This window comes from Ambystoma mexicanum, chromosome 10, assembly GCF_040938575.1.
Source record: "Ambystoma mexicanum isolate Mex_15411 chromosome 10, UKY_AmexF1_1, whole genome shotgun sequence".
NCBI classification, from domain to species: domain Eukaryota; kingdom Metazoa; phylum Chordata; class Amphibia; order Caudata; family Ambystomatidae; genus Ambystoma; species Ambystoma mexicanum.
The window spans coordinates 149,186,578-149,210,380 of NC_090932.1; the positions used below are offsets into that span (position 1 = coordinate 149,186,578).

Genomic DNA, 23,803 nt, shown 5'->3' on the forward strand with positions numbered 1-23,803 from the left:
GGAAAAGTCCCTGGTCAGAGTGCTGATTTGGACTGGAGGCTTCAGGTGGGAAAGACAGCCCTCATGGACCTGAAAAAATCACCTCATCCCTCCAGAAGTCACAAGTCACATCTTCCTTACCATAAGGGCAGGAAGTGTACACCAGGAAGTTCCCCCCATGCCGGGTAAAGATCCTGTCTGGTGTTGTATTGTCATCAATGTCACTGTCAAAACAGTCCTTGGGGATTGGTCCTAACAGTTCATTTCCAAAATCAATGGAGAAATGTCGGTCATCAACCGCCATTCCAATAATGGTGCCTGCGGCTAGAGTAATACTCTTTAAGTTGCTGTTATCCACCTCTATTGGAATGGTGTCATGTTCTATGTTGACTAATGGTGTTGGGTTTACCCCCAACCCTTGCTGTCGGAGAGAAGCATTTAGATGAATATAAGCATCAGGGTTTTTCAATTTTTGTTTAACTTTCACTTCCAGGGAGAATTGTCGGGTCCTTTCTGGGATGGTGACTTCCTCTTTAACCTGAAATTCAACTGCATAAGGCAGCAATTGAGCTGACCTAAATGCTTTTTCTGGATCATCGAAGCCCATGGGATTATCCGCTAATTGGGACCAAGCTTTGAAGTTTATTAGGTCCAAACTAATGGCAAAGCGATTGAGAATGTCACTGCCTAAGTAAAAGGCGGCAGTGACGTCTCGCACGACCCAACAATTATGGACTATGCTCTTGTTGCCAATGGAGATTTTGAGCATACAGCTGCTTGGCAGGAGATGTTTGTAATTGGGTGTTTCCAGATCCATTTCCCATTTGTCTATCAGTTTGAATGTGGGAATGGCTGGATCTTTTGGGAGTTGGCGGAACATGGCTTTGCTGATGAAGCTCTTACCGTTGTTCACACACACTCTGGTGAGAACAGAGTCCTTCCCATCATTTAACTGAACAGGGATGAACAACTGCTATCCGATTTGCTGAATATCAGCCAGGCTCTGAGCTGATTTCACATCTTTCTGGACTATAGGAGTGGGAGTTTCTGATTGTGGATTAGTAAAGAATTCAGAGTGTTTCCTTCCAGTGTGGAATACCACCTTAAACTGGAGGGAAGGTTGATTTTCAGAAATAGAGAGGACCCCCTATCACCAGTCTGTTGTCCTACTGCTATTACTGTCACACCTGGAATTTGGTTATTCTGGAAGTGAAATTCTACTTGGTCAGATTTTTGTTCAACCATGTGGCAGGTGCCGTTTAAACTGACATGGTTGACACACTGTTTTAATTTTATTGGTCGGCTACTCTGGGTCCAGAGGACCTTGTTTACGCAATCTATTAGGGGTGACAACCTTCTCAGGAGGTCATTCCCTAGTAAACAAGGGGTGCCCTCTGGAGTCACTACTATGACCGGGTGTTTAACCTTGTGTTGCCCAATTTTGATGTCCAAATCTGCAGTCCCCTCGACGGGAATTTCCTTCCCGTCAAAGTTCTGGAGTTGTCCAGGAAGAGAGGTGAGAGGAATTCAGTAATTCTTCCCCCTTCCTGCATTTAGTTCATCAAAGGCCCTTTTGGACAGAAGAGTAGCTTGGGATCCAGTGTCCACCAGTGCCAAAATTGTACCCTGCCCCTGTACTTGTACCGGGGCATAGTATCTTCCCTCCTTCTCCTCAAGGGGGCACAGATAATGCACATTTTTGGACGGACAACTGGTGGGCTAATTTATTGGTTTTGGACATTGCGAGAGAAGAGATTTGGCCAGAATTCTGTGGAGAGTCATAGGAATCTGCAAGAAAAAGTTGGCAACTTGAAAGAGGATATTCGAGTTCCCCTGGTTCCGGTCCTGGGCCGCCCGCCCTTTTTGGAGGCAGTCACCAGGATGAGTTTGAACCAGGGGTTTCGGTCTTGTTGGTTCTGGGATAGAATGATGGGCGGCGACAGCTCAATCCCTACATCTACCCAGTATGGGTTGGAATCCCTTGGGACCAATTTTTCCTTGGGAGGGGTTCCCCCATCTCTGAAGGAGAAGATCCTTTTCTCAGGATCCTCTGAGGATCCCTCTCCCTCAAATTGGAAGACCTGTACCTCCTCCACAAAATGGGTCTGTTTGGGTCCTTTGTTTCTCCTACCTCCTCTCTGCTCCTTGGGTGGCAGACTTTCAGGGGTAGGAGATTTTGTTTCCGGTTCCTGGGTTTCCAGGGGCTGTTTACAAGTGGGGAAAGAAGCTTCCTCCAAGGCTTTACACCCCCCTTCCCCTTGTGCCTCCTCCCTGGGAACCGGTGGGTTATCGGGGTGCTGCCCCGTCATTGTTCTGGAGCACCAGGCCCCGGGTTTGGTGCATTCTGTGCCGGCATGCCCATCTGAGGGTTCTGCTGAGTCCTTAGCACGCGACCCAGCTCCTGTGCCATATTCTGGACCTGGCGCTCAAGTTAGGAAACCCGCTCAGGCTGATACGGTGTTCTATTTTCTCCCCTGGGCTGATCCCGGGAAGGGTAGCTATCCCTTCTCTGGTAGTACCCCGGGTTGGGAAGATTTGGGTACCCCTCCACCCTTGGCCTCCCCTCTCCCGGATTCGGTGGTCTGGGCTCAGGGAATTGGGGAAAGAAGGATGGATGATTTTGGGGCTGGAACAAGTTCTGCCCAGGATTTGGTGAATTTCTGCCCTCCTGGGGGAAGTGTGTAGGGAAGTTCCCTGGGTTGGGCGCTTGGTTGGATCCCCCCTCCTTGGGCCGGAGTAGTCCACACATAACCCAGGATTGGACTGTTTCCCTTATGGCGGAGACTTACATAGTCAGGGGAGCGAGGGACCCCATTTGTGGAACTACCTCCTTGACTCCCTGTCTGTGACTGGCCCGAGGGCCTTCTGGGCTTAGAATTATTCGGTGCAGGCAGGTTTTTAGGCCCCCCCATCTCCAATTCTAAAACGGGGGCAACCTTTACCTCTGCCACCTTGGCAGCAGCAGGGGTGCTGTTGGTTTTGGGGTTTTTGGGCTGATTGTTATTTTCCACCGGTTTCTGCACCTCATAGATGCGGGTGGCTTGCTCAATGATCCAGTCTAAAGATCTCTTCTCGTGAAAGTTTCTCACGAGCTGGGTCATTATGTATTTGGGTAAGGCATGGAAAAACGTATTAACAACTTCTTTACTGTCCGTGCGTACCCTTTTTGTAGTCTGCGCAAAAGCACGCTTTAACTCCTGCACAAATTCGAGTGGGGCCTGATCCACCCCACATTGCAAATTGTAGGCTGCCTTGCGAGCCTCTTGGGGATTTCTGTGAACAGAAAAATGTTTCAAGATGGCCGCCCTGTAGGTGGACCATCTTGAATGATTTTGGTCCTCCAGCCCCACAATGAAACTGGAGTATTCTGAGGAGAATGTCCATTTGACATACTGAATGCAGCTACTGCTCTCCTTCAAATGGAAAGTCTCCATTTGCTCAAAGAGCTCCAAGTGTTCCCAAACAGAATACTTGGAGTTCTTGTGATAAGGCGTGATGACACTCCTGATGGCCTTAATCTGTTTTAAGGGGTCCTTAAGCAAGGCCTTTTTGCCTTATTGGCCTTTTTGGTTCGGGTAACCCTGGTCCATTCATCCTCCGACTCAGAAGCACTGCTCCCAGAGGTGCCTGTCTGATCTTCCAGGTTTTCCCGGATTCTTCGAGCCTGGAAATGGCTGGCAGAATGTGGGGACCTGGTCTCCTGTGTCCTGTGACGCTCAGAGGAGTCTTCAGATCCCTCCTTGCTGCCAGGATTTGATGGGTACCCCCCCCCCACTGGCCTAACTTGGCAGAGGTTTTTAGGATGCCCTTAGTGGGCCTACTTTCCTGGGGTTCCCCACTAAATTGCACTGTGCTTGGGTGCCCATACCCGGATGCCCGCCCATCCATTCCTGGGAGGTACTGGCCTGTGAACCCCACACTTTTGGCTGGATAGTAATCTGCCATCCCTGTGGCCCTGGGCTCATGTGCGCCATGGGACATGGGGGTGGCAGAGTCCAAGGACTGGGAGAGATGAAGGCCTCTGGTACTAGGGATCCTGAGGTTATGCTCCGATGTTTCCCTTTCCCAGCGAACCTCATCTCTATCAGCCCCTGCTCCCTGTTGCAATGCAAGAGCCTGCGCTTTCAGTTCCTCAGTTAAGGCCTTACTAGACTCTATCAGTCTCTCCTGCATGGCTACCTGTTGCTGGAGCCTATCATTGTGCTGACAGAGAGCCTCATTCTCTCTCTGCGCTTCCTGGTTGGTCCTGGAATACTGGGCCAGTCTTTGCTGCAGGAGGGTTACCTCCTGAGTCCCATCCCTACTGGCCTGTTCCTTTCTTGCCAGAGCATCTTCCACCCTCCTGGTGTGCCCTAGCAAGTCCTGGTGCTCTTTTTGGAGGTCACCCAGCCCCTGGAGGGCCAGGTGATTTTCTTCAATGTTTTCTTGTAATTGGCAGACTTCCTGACCTAAGGTGTCCCTTTCCTGACTAAGAGCCTGCATCTGTGCCTCCAGGTCGTCCCTTTGCCTTTGAAAGGCACCAGCTTTCTGGCGTTCTTGATCAAACTCTGCCTGGGTATCCTGGTCTTTCAAAATCAATGTATTGCTTTCCTCTTTCTCTCTGTCTAGTCGGATTTGCAGGGTGGCTACCTGCTCTGTGAATGCCCTGTTAAACTCTAGTTGTTGCTCCAGCTTTTTCTGGCTCTGCAGTAGGGCGTCCGAACCTTCTTGGTACTCCTTCTGCAAGACCAGAAATCTGTTATCCTGGTCAGACATTTCCTGTTGCAGGATATCCATATCCTCCTTTATTTTAATAATATACTGCCTACTATCATTTTCTGACTCCTGGCTCCTCTGCAGCCTCTGCTCAGAAGAGACCCGGTCAGATTGGGCCTTCTCTAATGACATCAGTTGCCTATTTGCCAGATCTTGGCCTTCAGCACATTTGTCCTGTGTGCCTCCCATATATAAATATAAATATGCCGCTACCCTGGCAATCTTGTTGTGCTCATCCTTGGCCTTAGGGGCCATCTATAGTTCACTCAGGGCCACATGTAAGGGACCCTGATCTCTCCTTATATCTGACCCTGTTTCAGTGATCTGGGGTGCGATTTCCTGCAACCAGACTGCCTGGTCCTGATGAGCCCACTCACCTCTCACAAATCGCTTATGTAAGAGGTGTTCTCTGGCTATTTTGATATCTACCAAGGTCGTCATTCTGGAAAAATATTCCTTCCTGACTTACAGAAGTTTGTATTTTATTTTGCAAAACAGACCGTTTCCTTAGAGCGTTCCTTTGAGGGGTGTTTTTACAGTGTAACACGGCGTGGTGATCCAACAGAATTTATATATCCTGTCAGTTAGCACACTGTATTAATCTGCACAAGTGATAGATCTAGTCCAGAATCCCGGACGAGCCCCCAATCTGTCAAGTGACTCCAATCAAGCAATCCCACTAAGTCAGTGCCTCGTCTGGGATGCCCAAGGGAAGCCCTTATTTATATATTTTTATGACAAGTTATACTCTGGATGATAAACCCTTGTATAACACCCCTCTCTCTGAATCCCCCTGATCTCACTGAGCCAAGAAGTAGGTTTGTTTTGCAATTTAAAAGATTTATTGGAAAATTAAACAATATATATATATCACACTTTTATAATAAATTAATATTTGATAGCACCCTTATTAATATAATGTTGATCAACAATAGATAATCTGACACCAGCACACTGCTTTACAATCAATGAGGAGTTAGTATAGGAAGGATAAGGTAGCAGAAAATACTTTTTATGGTTTCAAGGAAAAGCAATGAGCGTAAAATGCAGCACAGAAATAAACTTGATATGATTTCAACAAAAAAATAATATGATCACTTTTTCTTTGACAATTCCCTCCCACCCTATGCAAGATAAGGAGATGGAAGGAGAGCACACAATTCTCAGGAATACAAAATGCAATACAAATTTCCAGTTCCCCCAGCGAGCTTAGAGGAAAAAAAGGTATGATTTTAAAGCAGGCAAGATCCTTTTAAATGTGGTGGCAATGAAGTGAAAAATATGCTGAAAATGCTTTTAATTCCCTCTAGAGGTTCAGGGTGAGTGAGAGATACTTTAAATCAGTTCAGGTCAGCCCTACCAATGATTCAGGGATGGTTATCAAGTTGAAAACGGAATTCAGTAATGGAAGCAAAAGACAGATATTTTTACATGTGGTTTAAATGAAGCAAACGGTCAATTCGCGGCACTTTTTTCCAAGTGTGTCGATTGCGATTACGGAGGAACTATAATGAGTAGCAAGTCGGTTTTAGGCTTGTTGAAAAGCTTAGAATCTTAGCTTTAAGATGAAAGTTCCTAGCACCTCCGATTCCAAAGATACGGACGATTTTATGAAGGTAGTTTTTCAGAAATTAAATAATGATTCAAAATGGCAAATTTGACACTTTTACAGGTTTAAAATCGGAGAATGAACACACGATTCCTATGATGCAGTTCTGGACAGGTTAAAATAGATTGAATTAGATTATTTTAAACTAAGAGATTGGTTTTGCACAGTTCTGGCTGAGTACTCACACTATGAATTTGAAATAGGCAGTCAGGGTCCGGTCAGCAGGTTTGGACTGGGCTCCGGGCGGTTTCTGGTACTGGTTCTCTGGGTCTGGTCTGTGGTTCTGCCTTCGGTACTTCACAGCGGTCTGGTCTGTGGTTCTGCTGGTCTGGATCAAGTGGATTCTGGATACAGCACTGCTTTCTGGGTCTGCTACCGGTTCTGGCAAAAGTTCTTGGCAAAAAATCCAACAGCTCGCCCGGCTGTAGAATAGTTTGGTTGGATTGCTGGATTCTGAAGGCCTGCTGAGAAGGGTTCTCAGCTTGTGGGTTAGGCCTTTGCTTTAAGTTCTGTAGTCTATCTGGAGTCTAAGTTCTGGATGTTCCTTCTAGATGTTGTGTGGTCCGGCAAAATGCTCCGCCGCAAGAAAATGAAAAGTGAATCTTTTGCCTGTCCAAGCAGTCTCTTTTTATGTGTTTTTCAAGTGGGTGGGTCGGCTCATTCTGCATGCCCAACCCTCTCATGATTTGATAGGTCAAGGATTCTCTGTGACCTGATTTGAGAAGGGATAGTGTGTCAGAGTGAGTCCGAGTCTTACAGTCTATTGAAGAAACGCCCCTTTGCTTTTACTTAGATAATGAATTTTTCATAACTAACAGGTTTCCCAGATACGCACGTCGTTGAAATTGCATACACATTTCACAGATTAATTTAATATACACTCTCGCCCAACTCTGATCCCCCTCAGAGCCTGGGTTCACAAATGGCAACATTTTGTGCTTTTTAGTGACTTTCGCCATATTGGTTTTTCCTCACAGTTTACACAGACCTGCACCCCTTCCCTGAGCATATTACTGGAAATTACTATGTCTCTATCCTAAACACAGTGTCTGCAATATTAATAAATAGCGGGGTTCGGTCCCAGAACACCGTACAAAGTGGAATTTGGACTCAAATCGTGAGGGCATTTTTCATTTTCAGGATCCCCAAATTGCACATTTCTGTGAGCTTAATACAAGATTTTAGAAGCATTTAACTTAAACATATATTTGCTGTAATATGAATCCACAGTCCTGTTTGGCCCGCCCCTAGGAACTGGGGGAGTCAGGGATCACATGTCTCTCCTTTCAGGCAGAGCTCTGTTTACAGTCCACACCCAAAATCAGCATACTCCATTCAATTGAAAGGGTCTATTTTGGTGGCTCCGGCAGGCTGCAGGGAAGTCCCCTCCCTCTCAATCAACAGGGCCATGTGATATCCTGCCTCCTGGTGTGGATCTCTGGGGTGTTAAGAGTTGTCAGGAAAGGCCAGTCTTTTGAACTTTTAATTACATAAGACCCCCTTCTGTTCACTGCCCAGTACTGCAAGACATCTCTCCTGTCAGGATTTATAGAGTGCCAGCGCCGGTCAGTGTCCAATGCCGGTACTGCACCTATTTTTGACAGCTGTCTTGAATTAATACATTTCAAAAGGAAAGGATTTTACTTGATAGTATATGATCTTTGCTTGACATGGCATTGATGTGGATCTGTAGTAGAGTAAAGTAAAACACTCAACCATAGTTGGAGTTTTGTTTGGTGGTTTCGGGCCCATGATCTTAGCAATTTTTGACATTAATAAAAATGTGTTTTGAGCAGAACCATCTTTATTTGCACTGATGGGTGGCAGGTCAGAGGGTGAGGGTGAGGGTGACGGAAAGACCTCAGTGAGCAAACAGAGTAAAGGACACTTACAAATCACTCCCAGTCAGGTGTAGATATATTAAAAATACATATACATTTATTTCAAGGCATTTGAGTTTCAACACACAAATCAAATCACAGTAATACTTATTAAGCCAACACAATCCTATCTAAATACATTTATACAAGACCAATGGGGCCTAAAGGGTTAATGTACGAAATGGGTCCACAACCTAAAAGGGGAAGTAAACGGTCAGTGCAAATAGTCTTTAGTCCCTTCTGCATCCAACACACTTCTAACTAAGAGCCAGTGCAATCCCTAAGAAGAGTGGAGCCTAATGCTCAAATATACATGCAATGCAAGCGCACGCGGTAGTTCAAATGGACAAAACGAGGTCTCTTCAAGGGTCTGTAGCAACTCGGGAAGGTGGGTGAATCGATGAAGAATAGGTTCCCACTCTTCGAGGAGGCACTCGACTTGAGGGCCTAGTCGATTCCAAGAATAGTTTGCACTAGCAGTGGAAAGGAGAGAGGGGTCCTCAGGGGCCACTTGTGTGTAAAAATTGATGGAGGTGCTAGGGGCCACTGGCTTGGGTTGCGATTACTCACCGACCCCTGTTGCACTCCGGACCAAACTTTGGCAGTCAAGTCCACTTCGGTGGCAGGTTCAAGTGCAGCAATTTGTCGACTCTGTGGCTTTCAGTGACGAAGATACAGCGATGATTCCCAAATGGGACAGTGGCGATTTTTCAGCTCTTGGTGGATGGATCAGGCCAGTTTCACTGCAGTAGGCTTTAGGAGCAAGAGGGGCACAAATGCAGCGCACCTGCAAAGGTCGTCACCACGGCTGGGCGGCACGGTAACCGCATATGCTCCGGTTCGGGCACACTCATCTCACTTCAGACCTGGGAATGCCAAGTGTACGAAATTCGGTGTGAGGGTGACCTGAACACAGAGCTAGTGATATACCAAGTTTCGAGGGCTTCCTTGAAACGGCGGTGGCAGAGACAGAGCAAAGGTCCTGCGTAAGCTGGTTGGCCCAGGGACACTTCAGAGAAGGCTGCCTTGCAGGGTTTGATGAAGGTGCTGAGAATAGTTGGTCCCACTATTTCAATGAGTCGAAGCGTCTTCGCAGACCTTCTAGGACGACCAGATGCAGAGGGGTCCCATGGGAAGACATCGGACTCAGGGTGCCAAACCTTCCAGCGGGTCACCAGTGGTTCCTCGACTCAGCTTCTTAGCTTCAGGATACTTGGATCCTATCATTCGTTCAGTGAGAATTCCGGAGATCGACATGGTATGGGTGTTTGGGGGCTTCTCTTATCCAGAATCTCCTTTGCGCCAAAACGAAGAGGACCCAATGGGAGATCTGCTCACATACAGGCATACCATATGTGGACCAATCACGGACCATGGTGGTCCCAGGCATTCACAGCACTCCAGACTCTCTGGCACCCAGGATGTGTATTGGGGACAGACACCCCAGCCCACCTCCTGGAGGCACTCACACACAAGGCATGCAGAAGCCTGCGAAAGCTTGGCGTTTCGCAGGAAAATGCATGCCCAAATAAGGACTGACCCAGGTCGGCTCGACCTGGTGAAGGCGAAGGGGCAAGATGGCCCAAGGACAGGCCGAAGAACTTCATGGAATGGCCATTTTGGAGCCAGCCGCAAATTCTTGCCAAACGTGGTAATCGCGGTTTACCTAGGAGGAAAGGGTTAAAAATACATGAAAAGATAAGCTGCCACCACCCCTGTCCGCGACACATCTGCACATCTCCTAAAAAATCCTTCGGGAGTATCTAGGGCCTTTGGAAATGACTAAGAGACCCAAGTGTACTGTACTGGAAGGTACATTGTGCACTTGTTTCATGTTGCAAAAAAGTTGCAACATTGGACTAAGGGAAACAGTCTCCCAGTACTGACTTTATTAAGGACATGTCAGTTTCCCCATAAAAAGTGAGTGAAAGCCAAGGGGAGGGCAGCAGAAGGCTGGGCTCCCCTGGCAAAGTCAGACTATGGTGTTAAACAGCAGAAAAAAGTTGGGGAGTACACAACTGGATGGAAAATTACACATAAATGGAAATCTTTCCTAACAGTATGCTGCTTGAAAGCATTGGTATCTTAAACTCTTCAACATGTAGATTCTTCACATTGGGTGCCTTCATGGCACCCATTGCCGTACCACAAATCAGTTTGTAGAACATATTGTTTATTTGAAAATAAGTGAGCTCTGTTCATGCATTTGCAGAGTATCTGTATCCATGCCCTGTGTGCACTGTTTGCGATTCAGGGCATATCATTAATTAAAACAAACACTCCACTGGAAGAAAACAGTACAGTCATGTGTAAACTCTATCATTTTGCTCTATAACACATTTTGAAATTAACTCAAGTTTTAGTTGAAGTAATGTTTGCTCACTGCTCAGGATGTCACACCTTCCATCACAGATTGTGTTATGTTAATTTCATTTCTAAAGCACACTGCGACCAACAGTGGCTTCCTAGCAAGGACATGCACATATTCAGTTGTTATAGGGCATGAATGAAAATGAACACAAATAAAAACATTAGAACCCGAGAAAGCTTTTGCTGCAGTTTTGTTTTGTTTTCAGGGACCATTTAACATTCACAGCCCGTTTGGGCTTTGTTTTATATTTTCAAGAGGCTATTTTCAATGTAAACTAGTTAACCAGGTGACATCAGGAGCAGTGCAGGGTGGGAGTGGCGGGGAGTCTTTTAGTTGCCCAGCTAGCCATAACTGGTGCATTTCTGTATAAATCAGTAAAATATTGTTTATTGATAGCATCTATTAATTAATAAATATTTGTGTCTATCCTCCTTTCTAAAACAAACTGGCGATACATGCATATCTGGTTTGTAGCAAAATATATTTATAATTACCACTCGGCATAAGGGGTGGGGGCCTCCCAGCCAATCGGGAGTCTCTGAATAAGGACCCGCTCTGAGCCTCCTCGGAAGTGGGAAGCTGCGATCTTCCCTGCCAGGAAAGCAAGTAAGTCAGCACTGTAACCCCGACCCCCTTTCTGGCCCTCTTACCTTGCGCTCCCTTGTCCCTCACCAGTGTTGGGGAAACAGTTTTCCCAGGGCATCCCTATCGCAGCAATGGCCACCATGGAACAGGAGAAGGGGCTATGTGTAGTTCTCTTCTCCCTAATCCATGGCAGCCATCTTAATTTGTAGTTATTTTATGTTAAGAGACGGCAATCTTGCCATTTCTCAACTTTGAAAAAGCAACTACCATCATCCTGTAAGCATACTGGGATGCTAATAGGAATAAACCCCTGTGAGGCGGGGTTTACCGGGACAAGTAATGCTCAGTCTCCTGTTAAAGTCCTCACTTTGTTCGGGCTTCTAACTGGCTTGGGCATTAGCCGGCCAGATAAAGCCCCTGAAGTTGGGGTTTATTGCTTAACTATTATATCTTTCCCTGTCCAGATAATGTATTAAAGTGGCATCCCACATGGGTGGAACTCAAGCTTGTCTCTTTAGCTGACTTCAGCCGAGCCCTCTTGATGTTTTGCTCAGTCACTGAGCATAGCTCTACCGTTTATATAAAATCTTCATAAACGGAGAGCTGTTTTGTGTGATTGTACAAATACCACCTCCCCTCCCCTCGCGCCCCCATCCACACACTGTGTAAAGGACCAGAGTTCAGTAAGAAAAGCCACTTGTTTTGGAAACTTGCTCTTATTATTTTTGGCTCCCAACTATTTATTACTTTCTATATTCAAAGCACTTCCACTCTCTGCTGCGTTCAACCATGATCCACTGCACTAATCGAGCAATGCATTACAATGATCGAATGCTGCAGAGTTTAGTGACTCTATTCAGCCCACAACTTCAATCTTAGTAATTGATATCATTTTCATCATAGACCATCCGCGACTTTGTTCCTGTATTTCTCTGAAGCCCCATCAACAATTAGCCCATTATATTATGGCACCAGGAAAGCTTCTTTGACTTGCACAATGTAAGGGACTTTCACACTGAACCCAATTCAAACATTGTCCTTGCTGTTCCTTCCTATCATCCACTGCAATTGGGCAACCATCCACAATAGTGTGTGTAATGCACTGTCCGTATTACCTTTTGTGTAGGTGCTTGTATTTTCAGGCACATTTTACAGTATCTCATTATCATTGTCTTCTTTGTTAATAGTTTTTTTTTGTGGAAATGTGATCTCCCCACCACCACTGCCTTCTATAGGCATCAGAAAGTCCCAGCCATTGGCAAGTGAAAGCCAAACATCTCCACACTTTGGGAGGAGAAGAACCGCAACCATAAGTGCAGTTGAAGCACATCTCTGGCCACGGGATGGAGGTAGAACAACACCTCAGTGTTGGAAAGGGTGGTGGCGCTATTGAACATCTCTGCACTTGAGGGGGAGCGCAGGTGAAGGATGGTGTCTGCACTTGGGAATTTCTGCCACAGCAAAAAGGAGAGAAATACACTGAGTTTGTGGCCAAAATAAGCAAAGAAAGCAAAATGAAATTGTGTCTTAATCTTCATGAGATGAGAAGGGCAGGGGTACGATAGTAAAATAAGTTAGCAGTGTAGGTTTACAAAATGTAATATTTATTTGTATTTTTTATTCATTGAGCATTTGTATAGCACCTGTAAATCAAAAAGTGTTTCCAAGTGCCATAAGACAACGGGGGCGGGGTGTACAAGGGAGACAATAACAGTGTCAATCCTACTGGGCCTTGTGACATTTGGATCGTGCAAGTGCAATAACAAGAAGTGCAGGGGGACGGTAAGGGAGAAGTGCAAGTGCAAGGGTGGGGGTGCAAGGGGCTGAGCAAGTGCCAAAGGAGGCCCAGGAGGCAAGTATTCAGGCAAGGGGATATGGATCAATTAGTGCAAGGGAGAGGAGGTGGACCAGACTCGGTAGGCTAGTCGGGGAAGTGTGCCCAAGGGCAAGTGCTGGTAAGGGGGAGACTGGTCAAAGGAGGGCCTGCCCCAGTAAGGCTCATGAGGGGTAAAGGCCACCAGTCATAGAGACAGGTGGAACTAGCAGGGTAGGGGGAAGGAGGAGGCGAAAAAGAAGGTTTTCAGAAGCTTCCGGAATTTAAGGCGATTCGGTTCAAGGTGTAGAGGTGCAGGAAGGACGTTTCTGAGGGAGGCTCCTGCCGAAGAAAGAGATCTACCCCCCACTCTCTGCTTAGAGAAGCATCTGACTTGCAGAGAGTTAGAGCTAGAGGAGCAAAGAATTCTAGCAGGGAGGTATTGAGGGTCTTGAATTTGATCCTTGTTGCCACTGGGTGCCAGTGGAGAGATTTCAGGTCTGGAGAGATGCAGTTCCTTGGCTTTAGGTCAAGGATACATCTTGCAGTCCAGGGAGTAGGGAGGAAAGAGACAGGTTAAGGAAGAGGCTGTTGCAGAAGTCAAGCCTAGAGGGAACCAGAGCTCTGGAGACATTCAGTTTCTGGGTGCAGGTGAGAAATAGAGTGGAAGTCAAAGGAAATGATTTCTGGAAACCACTTACTTGGTTGGTGGTCGCTGGCTGCGTCCCTTGATTCAGAAAGAAGGATGCCTTTCAGGAGCATGGTATTTGGTCCTAATTGTCTAGCATCATCTTCTTGACACTTGCTCTCGGGACTAACATTATCCTTGGAGAAAAACCTGTCAAAAAGAAAGGTCTCACCCAAAGTTACTATGGGGGTTGACTTTCTCCTTTCACTAGCTCTCTACTTTTAGACTACTATAAAGAGAACATTCTATCATATAGCAGTCCAAGCCAACCCTATTCAAGGTCCCCTTAATTGCAGGCATAACAACACTAATTTTCCTCCTGAACTGTAGGATTTGTCATACATTCTCTTATGTACTGTTCCCTCTTTACTTCTCCTTTCCTCCATCACTGTCTCCCGAACCCACATACACACACTCGCAGGTGCTCAGACTCACACACATGAAAATATTGGATTTCCAGAGACCCTGTCCCTCATTATGAGTGACCCAGTCTGGAAAAAAGTGTCCGTAACAACAGTTACCAGCAACTTTTCTGGACCGGGTCACTCCAAGTCTGGCGGTAGGGGCTGTGAACTACCAGCAGGCCTGTTTTGCCAGTAGTTTCGGCCCCTACTGGCAGTAAACCACTGAAGCACTTGCACTGTTACTGCCAGTACCAGTGCTTCAGTGTTCCCATTCCCATGGAGTCCTATGGGACTCCACAGGAATGGTAACTTACTATTCTTCTGCCTGCCGTAATATCCCAGTGTTACCGGGATATCGGGAAGTGGAAATGGTAAGCTGAGATTACCAGTAGGCCTGCGGTACCCTCATAATGAGGGCCCATATCTCTGTCATTGACCACGAGCCAAAAAATGGACATCATCCAGACATGTTGCTCTGAAAAGTTTGAGGCTTCTTGCGGGCTGCGCCACTTGGTTAGTTATAACAGTTCCTGCAACTTACTTTCAGCTAAACAGTTCATCATACAGGTTCACATTAATTGCCAGAAAATTGTATATTAAAGTTATGCACATATTGCATTGACTCACAGATGTGTAGAGTGCATCTAACGCGCTGGGGCTTAATGAAAGATGCTATGAAAATTATTGGTGAGTGGTATATGATATGGCATTTGTGAAATGATATGGCATTTGTAACGCGCCTATACACAAGTGTTTCAAGGCGCGACGAGGCAGGGGGGGGAACAAAGGGAGACGGACAACGATCCTACTAGGCCAGGTGTCATTCAGATCGCGCAAGTGCAAGGGTAGGGGGACTGGGAAAAGTGCAGGGGAAGGGGAGAGGGGAAGTGCAGTACATGGTTAGTAGAATACAAGATAAATAATAGGGCCAGCTGGTGGCAAGTGCAAGGAAAGTGCGGTACATGGTTAATAGAATACGAGATAAATAGTAGGGCTAGCTGGTGGCAAGTGCAAAGGTAAGTGCCGGGAGAAGGGGCTGTAGGATACAGAGACAGTCCTGTGGTGCATGTAGGCAGTGAAAGGAAGAGTGGCTGGGCCAGGACATGAGATCGGTGAGTGAGTGGCCCAGTTGCGGATTCAGTGCAGGTTCAGTGATTTTAGCAGGGGAGAGAGGGAGAGAAAGCAGAGGCAAAGAGGAAGGTTTTGAGGTGCTTCCGGAACCGGAGATGGTTCTCCTCAAATTTCAGGGAGGCAGGAAGGCTGTTCCAGAGGGAGGCCCCTGCTGCGGCGAGAGATCTACCCCCAGCTCGTTGCTTGGAGAAGCGGCTGACCCTGAGGTAGTTGGAGGTGGATGAGCGAAGTGCTCGAGAAGGAAGATATTTAGGAAGAGAGAGTTGCAGGTATGTTGGCCCAAGGCCCCAGAAGGCCTTGTGGACAATGCAGAGGGTTTTGAACTTAATCCTCGCAGCCACTGGGAGCCAGTGTAGTGATTTCAGTCCTGGAGAGATACGGTCCCTGGGCTTGATGCCAAGGACAAGTCTCGCAGTCCTGTTCTGGATGAGTTGCAAAGGGCGGAGAGTAGAGGCAGGCAGATTTAGATAGAGGCTGTTACAGTAGTCCAGCCTAGAGAGAACCAGAGCTCTGAGCTTCGGATATGATTTGTTATCCGTAGGGGATACACTATTTTAGTTGAAATGATGGTTACTCCACTGAGGAGAATGCTTTCATTGCAAGGCTTGCAGTCATAGTTTAGAGGTTTATTTTTATCATGGATGGGTCCAGAGGGATTCTGGGGAGTAAGAGCTAGATTGCGGTAAACTCAAGTGTGGGTACCAGATTGAAAACATGTGATCTGGAGACCGTTTTGTTTAGAGATGCTCGTAACCGTTGGGTCTAGTGCCATCCCTGCCTGCGCATAAGATGCCTTGGACAGCACTGCCGTTTGCCTTGAAGTACAGCGAGGTAGAGCACAAGCCAGGCAGACAATGTGGTGCCCAGCAGCAGTTTATTGCAGTTATTACAATGGCACACCAAATCCATTCCCTCGGGTCAGTAATGTGCGCAAAAATGACTCCACTGAAACCGGGGAAGGTCATTCACCGGCATCTGTTCAAGTTCCAAGGTCATTGTCACCCATGAAGGTTCGAAAGTTCCCAAAGAAAAATGTTATGTTGCTAGGCGGCCTGTTACCCTCATTATGTGGAAGGGGCTGTTTGGGGTGCAATTTGGGAAGAAGGGAAGTGAAGGGGGCGAAAGGGAAGTGAGGCAGTATGTAGAACTAAAGAGACGTGAACAGACGTGCTGCCTGCGTCTCGTTTGTTTTGAGCCCGACCCGGTGTATGGGTGGTGTGTGGCGGGCAAACCAAGGTTTACAGTCCAGGGCAGAGGCGTACCTTTGTCCCTGACAAAGAAGTTCTCCCAATTTTCATGAAGCCCACGTTCTTGTCCCTCAAAGTGACTTAATTAACACAATTCAACCAGTGTGTTCAGGTTTGCTTAGGAAAAATAAAGACTTCCAAGTAAAAGGTCTCCCATACATTTTCTTGCCCATACTTGGGGATGCTTTTTGGTCGTAACTGTCATTAGGCACCATCTCGGCCCCGATTGGTTGTGTTATGCTTCTAGAGTATTATGGGGAGGCCATCTGCCATATCTCAAGGCTGCTCCACAATCTGTCGCTTGGCCATGCAATTTGGACCCTTGAAAACAAGTTCTAGAACCACTGTAAGAAAGGAGGCGATCTGTGGGGTCCTTACTGGGCCTCCCACATCAGGGCCTTGGGTCTGTTGCTGGCCAACCCAAACTTCCTTTCCTCCTCAAGTTCAGCTGGAGAGCTTGTTCCTAGTAGGCTTTGAGTAGAGTCTTTGCCCCATGTGCAGTGTGCAGTCTGTTCTGGCTCCTGACCTACCTCCCAGCTGCTTCACCATGTGCTCATTCTTCCGGCCGTCTTGCTCCCACATCCCATAAACGTGGAGTATTTGGTTCCCTCACTCTTCTATGAACTCTTCTTTCCACATCCATCTCAACTCTTCTCCTCGTGTCTACCTTCTTAGCTATCGTCTTCACCTCCTGCTACTCGAAGACCCTTTCCCCGACGTGCCCAATTCCGGCCTCTCTGCCACCTCTTTCTTGGTTGCTCTCAGCATAGCCACCTTAGCTTCCCTGCCCCCACCTCCTGCTCAACTACTCTTGTCACCCCCTCTTTAGGAACCTCTAGATCCAATTCCAGCTGCACAGCTTTTCTCCCCAGCTCACTGGGCCTCTCTCTCCTACCCACCCCTCTCTCTCACCCTTTTTGCCTCTCTCTCTCCTTCTCTCTCCTCCCGTCTAACTCCCTCTCTCTCTTTCTCTCTCTCTCTCTCTCTCTCTCTCTCTCCCTCCATTCTCTCGCTCACCCCCAACATTTTGCGTAACCTCTTTCTCTGTGTATTTCTCCGACTATTTTCCTCTCACAAATACCCCCACAACACCACGCTTATAAATCATAAATAATTAGCAAGTGGCAGGTTGGTGAAGGAAAGTCGGAGGACAAGACGTGCCGCTGTGGAGTGGCAGATGCTGGCACATCAGCAGCATGGAAAGCAGCCATGGCCAACTCCCTGTTCGGCATAGGTCCTGCTAGGCCCAGCATTATCTCCAGTGACAGGAGTCTAGGCAGTGAATGCTAGGGTGCTCATGGACTGTCAGGAACACTGAACTAAGGTGTCCTAATGTAATCCAGTAAGGGTAGCAGAAGGTCAGAGCGGAATTAAAGGGCAGGGTTTCTGTGCAATAATCAGGAACACTCGGCCATAGATGGCGCTTGCCGAGATGACAAGAGTTAAGACTTTCCATCTGTTTACTGTTGTACGAACAAGAAAAACAAGTGTGAAATAAAAAATGAAAATACTCGAAGCTCATTACAATATATTCTGTTGTAGATTGGGTTAGTATTTAAATGCTTAATGTATAGATACGACATACACTAATCCTCATTACATAATATCACCTGTACTATGTAACCTGTCTAGCAATGCACCCTTTTCGTTTATTACTTTGCATGGCTTACAGCAACAATAATACACTTGCCATCACACCTAGAATGAAAACCGGTATTGGCAAAGCCAACCGGTTTGTCTTTTGTGTGGGCATGCGATGGGCATTTGCACACTGCCATAATGGTACTAGCTGGCCATAATATGGCAACTCGTGTGATTACCTGAGCATGTGATCACATTGCTTGGCAAATGCCTGTCTAATACCTACACACAAGCCAAAAAGCTTTATGAATGTGGCTTTGACTTCAGTGCAACGATATAAATCAAGTGACTTTGTGTGAGACACTTCATTACACAAGTAGCACATTTAAAACTTCAATTAAGCAATGAACCCTCGGCAAACTGCTTAGAAATAACACTGGCAGGCCCAAATTTAATGTTGCTGCTTGACAGAACTAGCTCAAACAGATCCCTGGAAGGGCAGGTACTCGGTCGGAATGGCCATAGAGATTTGCACGGGCAGTCAATGGGTGGGTAAATTACCAAACACCACCCACACGCTGTTTGCCCTCCTCATATGTCTAGCTGTACACCAATGCAATCGTTTTTATAACCAGTCTGAAAAAAATAAACATACAAATCATATTTATGGGGAAGCACTTGGGTGATTCCGCAATGCATATTCTTTGGCCATCAAATTGAACTGAGGGCAAAACAAAAAATGCTTGCATAGTAATACATCTCGAGAAGCATAGGTGTGTTCCTGTGGATCTAGAGTTCAAACAGTGTTCTTTGTTTTCCAGCGCCTTCAACTTACTGGAGTAATCCACGTGCGAGGATGTGTTCATGCAGTCATGTTCTGGTTTAAAGACAACTTTGGCGTTACTATTGGACTGATTTTTGGAATCCTGATTCCTCAGGTACATTGCAAACGTCTTTGTGGAATGTTGCACCTGGTGGTTCATTGCACGCACTTTCGGTAGCTCGATGTTTCATAGCCTGTAATTCAGGGGATGGAGTAAGTTAATGAAGCTTCTTTTGCTGTTCTACTGACAGTAAATGCCATTCCCTCTCTTGGCTGTTTAAATCCCAGTGACGTGGCATTTACACTATAGTGCCACAGACATACATGACATCACATGCGGTCAGTGGAATTCCGACTATGCACCACTGCCATTTGCATGGTCTCCAGGCTCTCTGATGGATCTGAGACTTAGGGGAGGGGTTAGGTTAGAGCAGGGGTCTGCAACCTGTGGCTCTCCAGTTTCTTTCAACTACAACTCCCATGATCCTTCACCATTGCCTATTCTGGCTAGGGCTAACAGAGTTTTAGTCCAAAAACCAAAGGTTGCAGACCCGTGGGTTGGAGAAATGAGAAGGAAGATGGCTTTGCTGTTGTGTTTATGCGTGCAGACTGGGGGTTCTCAGAACCATGCGAGAGGGTCAATTCTTTTTAGGTGTTATTTGTCTTGGGCACCGAGATATGTCTCCAGAAGGGCGCTTGTGTCCCCAGTATGCTAAGATCCATTGGCCAACCCTGTGGTAGATACGTGTTTGACGTCTGATGGGAGCGATAATGAGTATGCCATGTGAGGGCGATGTCATTGATGTGCCTATGGTACTTGTGTGAATAGAAGTTAAGAATGCTAGTCTGGCAGATTAGCGAAGGGCCTGGCAGAATGTTTAGGGCACCCATCATGTGGCACCAAGGCAGATTGCCTGGATGGTACCATGGCGAGTTGGATACGTCAAACTGCCTGTCTTCAAAGGTTTTCCAGAAAGTCAGCTGATCCGGAGTGTGTGGATACCCCTGTGGAGAGCTTGGGAGTTGTGCTCTGATGTTAGAGAAAGTGGATCTTCTATATCTCTTTCTGCTGCATCGGGTGGTTTCTAGAAGTGTCATTGCTGGATCTCAGCATGGTGCCAGACTGCTACAGAATGATCATTTTTTGGTTGAATGCGTCTCCAAACCCTTGAAGGGCTCTGCCGTTGATGCAGTGTACTTTGAAATGGATCATGTTCTTGACCTGGAAGTGCGTCATTGCTGGATCTCAGCATGGTGCCAGATTGGTACAGAATGATCATTCTTTGGTTGAATGCGTCTCCATGCCCTTGAAGGGCTCTACGGTTGATTCATTGTACTTTGAAATGGATCATGTTCTTGACCTGGAAGTGCGTCATTGCTGGATCTCAGCATGGTGCCAGATTGGTACAGAATGATCATTCTTTGGTTGAATGCGTCTCCATGCCCTTGAAGGGCTCTACGGTTGATGCAGTGTACTTTGAAATGGATCATGTTCTTGACCGGGAAGTGGGTCATTGCTGGATCTCAGCATGGTGCCAGATTGGTACAGAATGATCATTCTTTGGTTGAATGCGTCTCCATGCCCTTGAAGGGCTCTACGGTTGATGCAGTGTACTTTGAAATGGATCATGTTCTTGGCTGGTAGCCTGGTAGCCGGCGGAGTGATCTTGGAGCATGCACTATGTGTTCAACTCCTGTCGAGTCTACATTTATTTCCACAGTTTTCTGGATGCGTTGAAGTCCCTTAGTAATGCCAAGGTAAACGCAGCAGTATGCCAAGGTCTGTGCTGTTGGTATAGTGCATTCTTGTTCGAAATGGGAAAGGCAGCAACACAACGGCTTTCGTGCATGACTTATTTTTTCTATTTTGTACATATGTACTTCTTTTGAGGTGGGATGATTCCAAAATAACGATTTATTTGTTCAAGTGCATTTGAAACACACTATTTGTCATTTGATTCATGGTTCTCTTGAAAACAACACCTATATAGAGGACGCTGACATGCTGCCACTGTAATGGTCCCTTAATGCAAGTGACACACACCAAATCTGATTTGTTACCCTTAATTGGGCTGTGAGAGTAAATTGCCCTGGCGGGGAATGTGTCTGGAGAGCTGTGTGCCCCTGCAACTGAGATAATATATCCCTGTGAGTCTCGGCGCAAATGTAGAGCATCACAGTCTGAAACAGTCTTTCCCCTCCTCTTTCGGCCTACCAACATCTTCTGGGCTGTCCTGCTGGCGTGATGGATCATATGACCCTCTGAACCTTTTTCCATCTGGTTCTGCGCACCATGGACACTTTACTGCCTGTGCCCTAACACCAGTCCTACTTGTGCTGCCACCCTAGGAGGGTAGAGGTGGCCGTGGTTCCATACCATCGCGGCTCCTCGCTGCAACCGGGAGTCTTTCCTTGCCTCTTTCAGCCTGCCTGGCCAATCCGGTCTACCAATATCATCCGGGCTGTGCTGCTGGCTCTGGGGTCACACGATCAATCACGTGCCTTTCATAGTTCCATCACCTGGGTTTGGTGACTCATTTAAGGGTGTTATCATCCCTTGTTCGCACCTGGTCCACCTACCACCTCTTATTTTTCCTCATGTTGCCAATGTAGTTGGGATCGTCTGTTATTATGTTGCCCTTCATGCTTTAGGTTACAACTTACTGCTCCCTTATTCTATCTTGCTCCATAATGACATACACTTCTGGTTCACACTTCCTACCTCCTTTCTGGTTATCGACATGCTTGTACCCTTTCTACTTCTAACCTTGCCCATCCTCCTATCATATGTCAGCCATCCTCCTCTATTTCCATTGGTATCTGGAATGCCAGATTCATATGCAACAAATCTCATGCTACCCTTGATTTATTCCTGCAACTGAGTCTCCGTTTTCTCTGCCTTAACTCGGATATCCTCCTCTTATACCACCACTTTGCCTTCTCTTTTCTCTTCTACTTCTAACTTTTTCCATATCCTCACCCCTCTGGCCGTTGTGGTTGGATAGGTATTCTATCTCACTCCACTTGCGTACACCAGACTTCTTCTAGTGCCCCTGTTTCCTTTCCTTCATTTGAGTATCAATGCTCTACTTTCCTTAAAACTTTTCTTATTTCATTTGTAATTGTTTATTGATTTCCTGGGCCACTTCTCTCCATTATCATTGATCTTGACACTTTGCTCTTCTCCTCCTCCTCTTTTTACTTGGTGATTTTAATTTGCATCTTGACAATATTCACTCTTCCTCTGTTTTTCTTCCACTCACTTTTGGACTCATATCATCTTTTGCTCTTGACTGCCTTGCATCTTACTCCTTAGGTTCTTCTATTGATCTTATTTTCTCTTCTTTTCCTTGTAATACGTTAGTCTTTTCTTATCATATATATTCTTCTGATCATTTCCTTCTGTCATTTTCCATTCTCATCTCTTACCCCTTCTTTGCCTCCCTCTACTAAAACATTTCTTTGCTCTTTTGATTCATTCCACTTTATATCTTCCTTGACTTCTTCTCTTCCTTCCTTAAGTTCATTCTCTACAATAACTGTTGATTCTGCTCCTGATTCCCTCCAAACTGTTCTTACATTTACCTTGGACACACTCTATCCAGCTTGTCCTTTCACTCCTTCACCCAAAACCCTGCGTCCGTGGCTCACCCTTTCTCTTCTAACTCTTCAGTCCTCTCTCTGGAAACTTGAACGAACGCTGGTGTAAAAAGTCTCAATCCCCTCTTGATCTTAAACTTTTGTCCACTTTGCATTCTTCCTATGAATCTCTTCTCCTAGCGAGTAAAAAGCAATACTTCGCATCACTGGCCTTTTCCCCTTTTCATCATCTTCCCGGTCTATATCCACTTCTTAATACTATTCTTTCTCCTTGCTCTTCTGACCTCTTTCTTCCTCCCTCTCTGCCACTGATCTCGCAGACTACTTCACCACTAAAGTCTGCAACCTCTGTGCTTCCTTCCCTTCTTCTTCTCCCTCTTCTGTTTCCTCTTGCTATCCTCCTTTCTTATATTGTCCCTCTTTCTCTGCTTTTTCTATTCTTACTGAGTCTGATACGGCTCAGTTTCTCTCTCGTGTGCACCCAATGTCTTCTCCTTCGGATCCTATTCCATCTACATAAATCCCTCTAGTCTATCCTCAGACTCTTTTATTCCTTTCTATTCTATTCAATCTGTTGCTAATTACTTACTCTGTTTTTCCCGATACCTTTAAACATGCTGCCGTTATTCCTATTCAAAAGAAACCTTTATTGGACCCTAACCTCCCTGCTAACTTCAGACCTATTTCACTTCTTGCTTTACTTTCTAAACTTTTGGAGAGGATTGTTTACTCTCAAATCTCATCTTATCTTCATCTTCATTCTCTTCTTCCCCCACTTCAATCTGGCTTTCGACCCACTCATTCTACCGAAACTGCCCTCTTGCGTGTTTCAGATTTTCTTCTTTCTGCTCGTCACAGCAAACTTTATTCTATTCTGATTCTGCTTGATCTTTCTGTAACTTTTGACACTGTAGATCACCCCACCTTGATTTCTACTCTTTCCACCGTGGGCATTTCTGGTCTCCTCTGGCATGGCTCAAATCTGATCTTTCTCTATGTTCTTATTCCATGTCTTGGCCAGGCCAACTCTCTCCTCTGCATTCTCTTCTCTATGGGGTGCCTCAAGTCTCTGTACTTGGCCCTCTTCTCTTTTCACTATACACATTCCTTTATCTTCTGATTTCCTCATTCAATCTTTCCTGTGATGACTCACACATATTCTCTTTTTCTGAATTCTCTGAATTCCTAGACACGGAGTCTCTCCTTGTCTTTCCTCTGTCCAAGCTTGGATGGCCTCTCACTTTCTTCACCCAATTCCATCCAAAACTCAAGTTATTTTCTTTCCTCTTCCTTCTCCTCCCGCTTCCCTATTTTTCCACCTTCTCAGCTTCCCTTTG

At 46.2% G+C, this 23,803-nt stretch overlaps 1 protein-coding gene across 2 annotated transcripts in view; it reads left to right on the forward strand.

The window, feature by feature from the left end:
- Window positions 1-23,803, forward strand: part of LOC138491235 (tetraspanin-15-like) — a 290,383-nt gene that overhangs the window by 206,965 nt on the left and 59,615 nt on the right. Inside the window, exon 7 of one of the 2 annotated variants that reach the window (XM_069617633.1) lies at window positions 18,865-18,981. The exons of the other annotated variant lie outside the window; for it this stretch is intronic. Coding sequence (XP_069473734.1) covers window positions 18,865-18,981 — 117 coding nt within the window. The remainder of the gene's footprint in view (window positions 1-18,864; window positions 18,982-23,803) is intronic. 2 annotated transcript variants of the gene reach the window in all.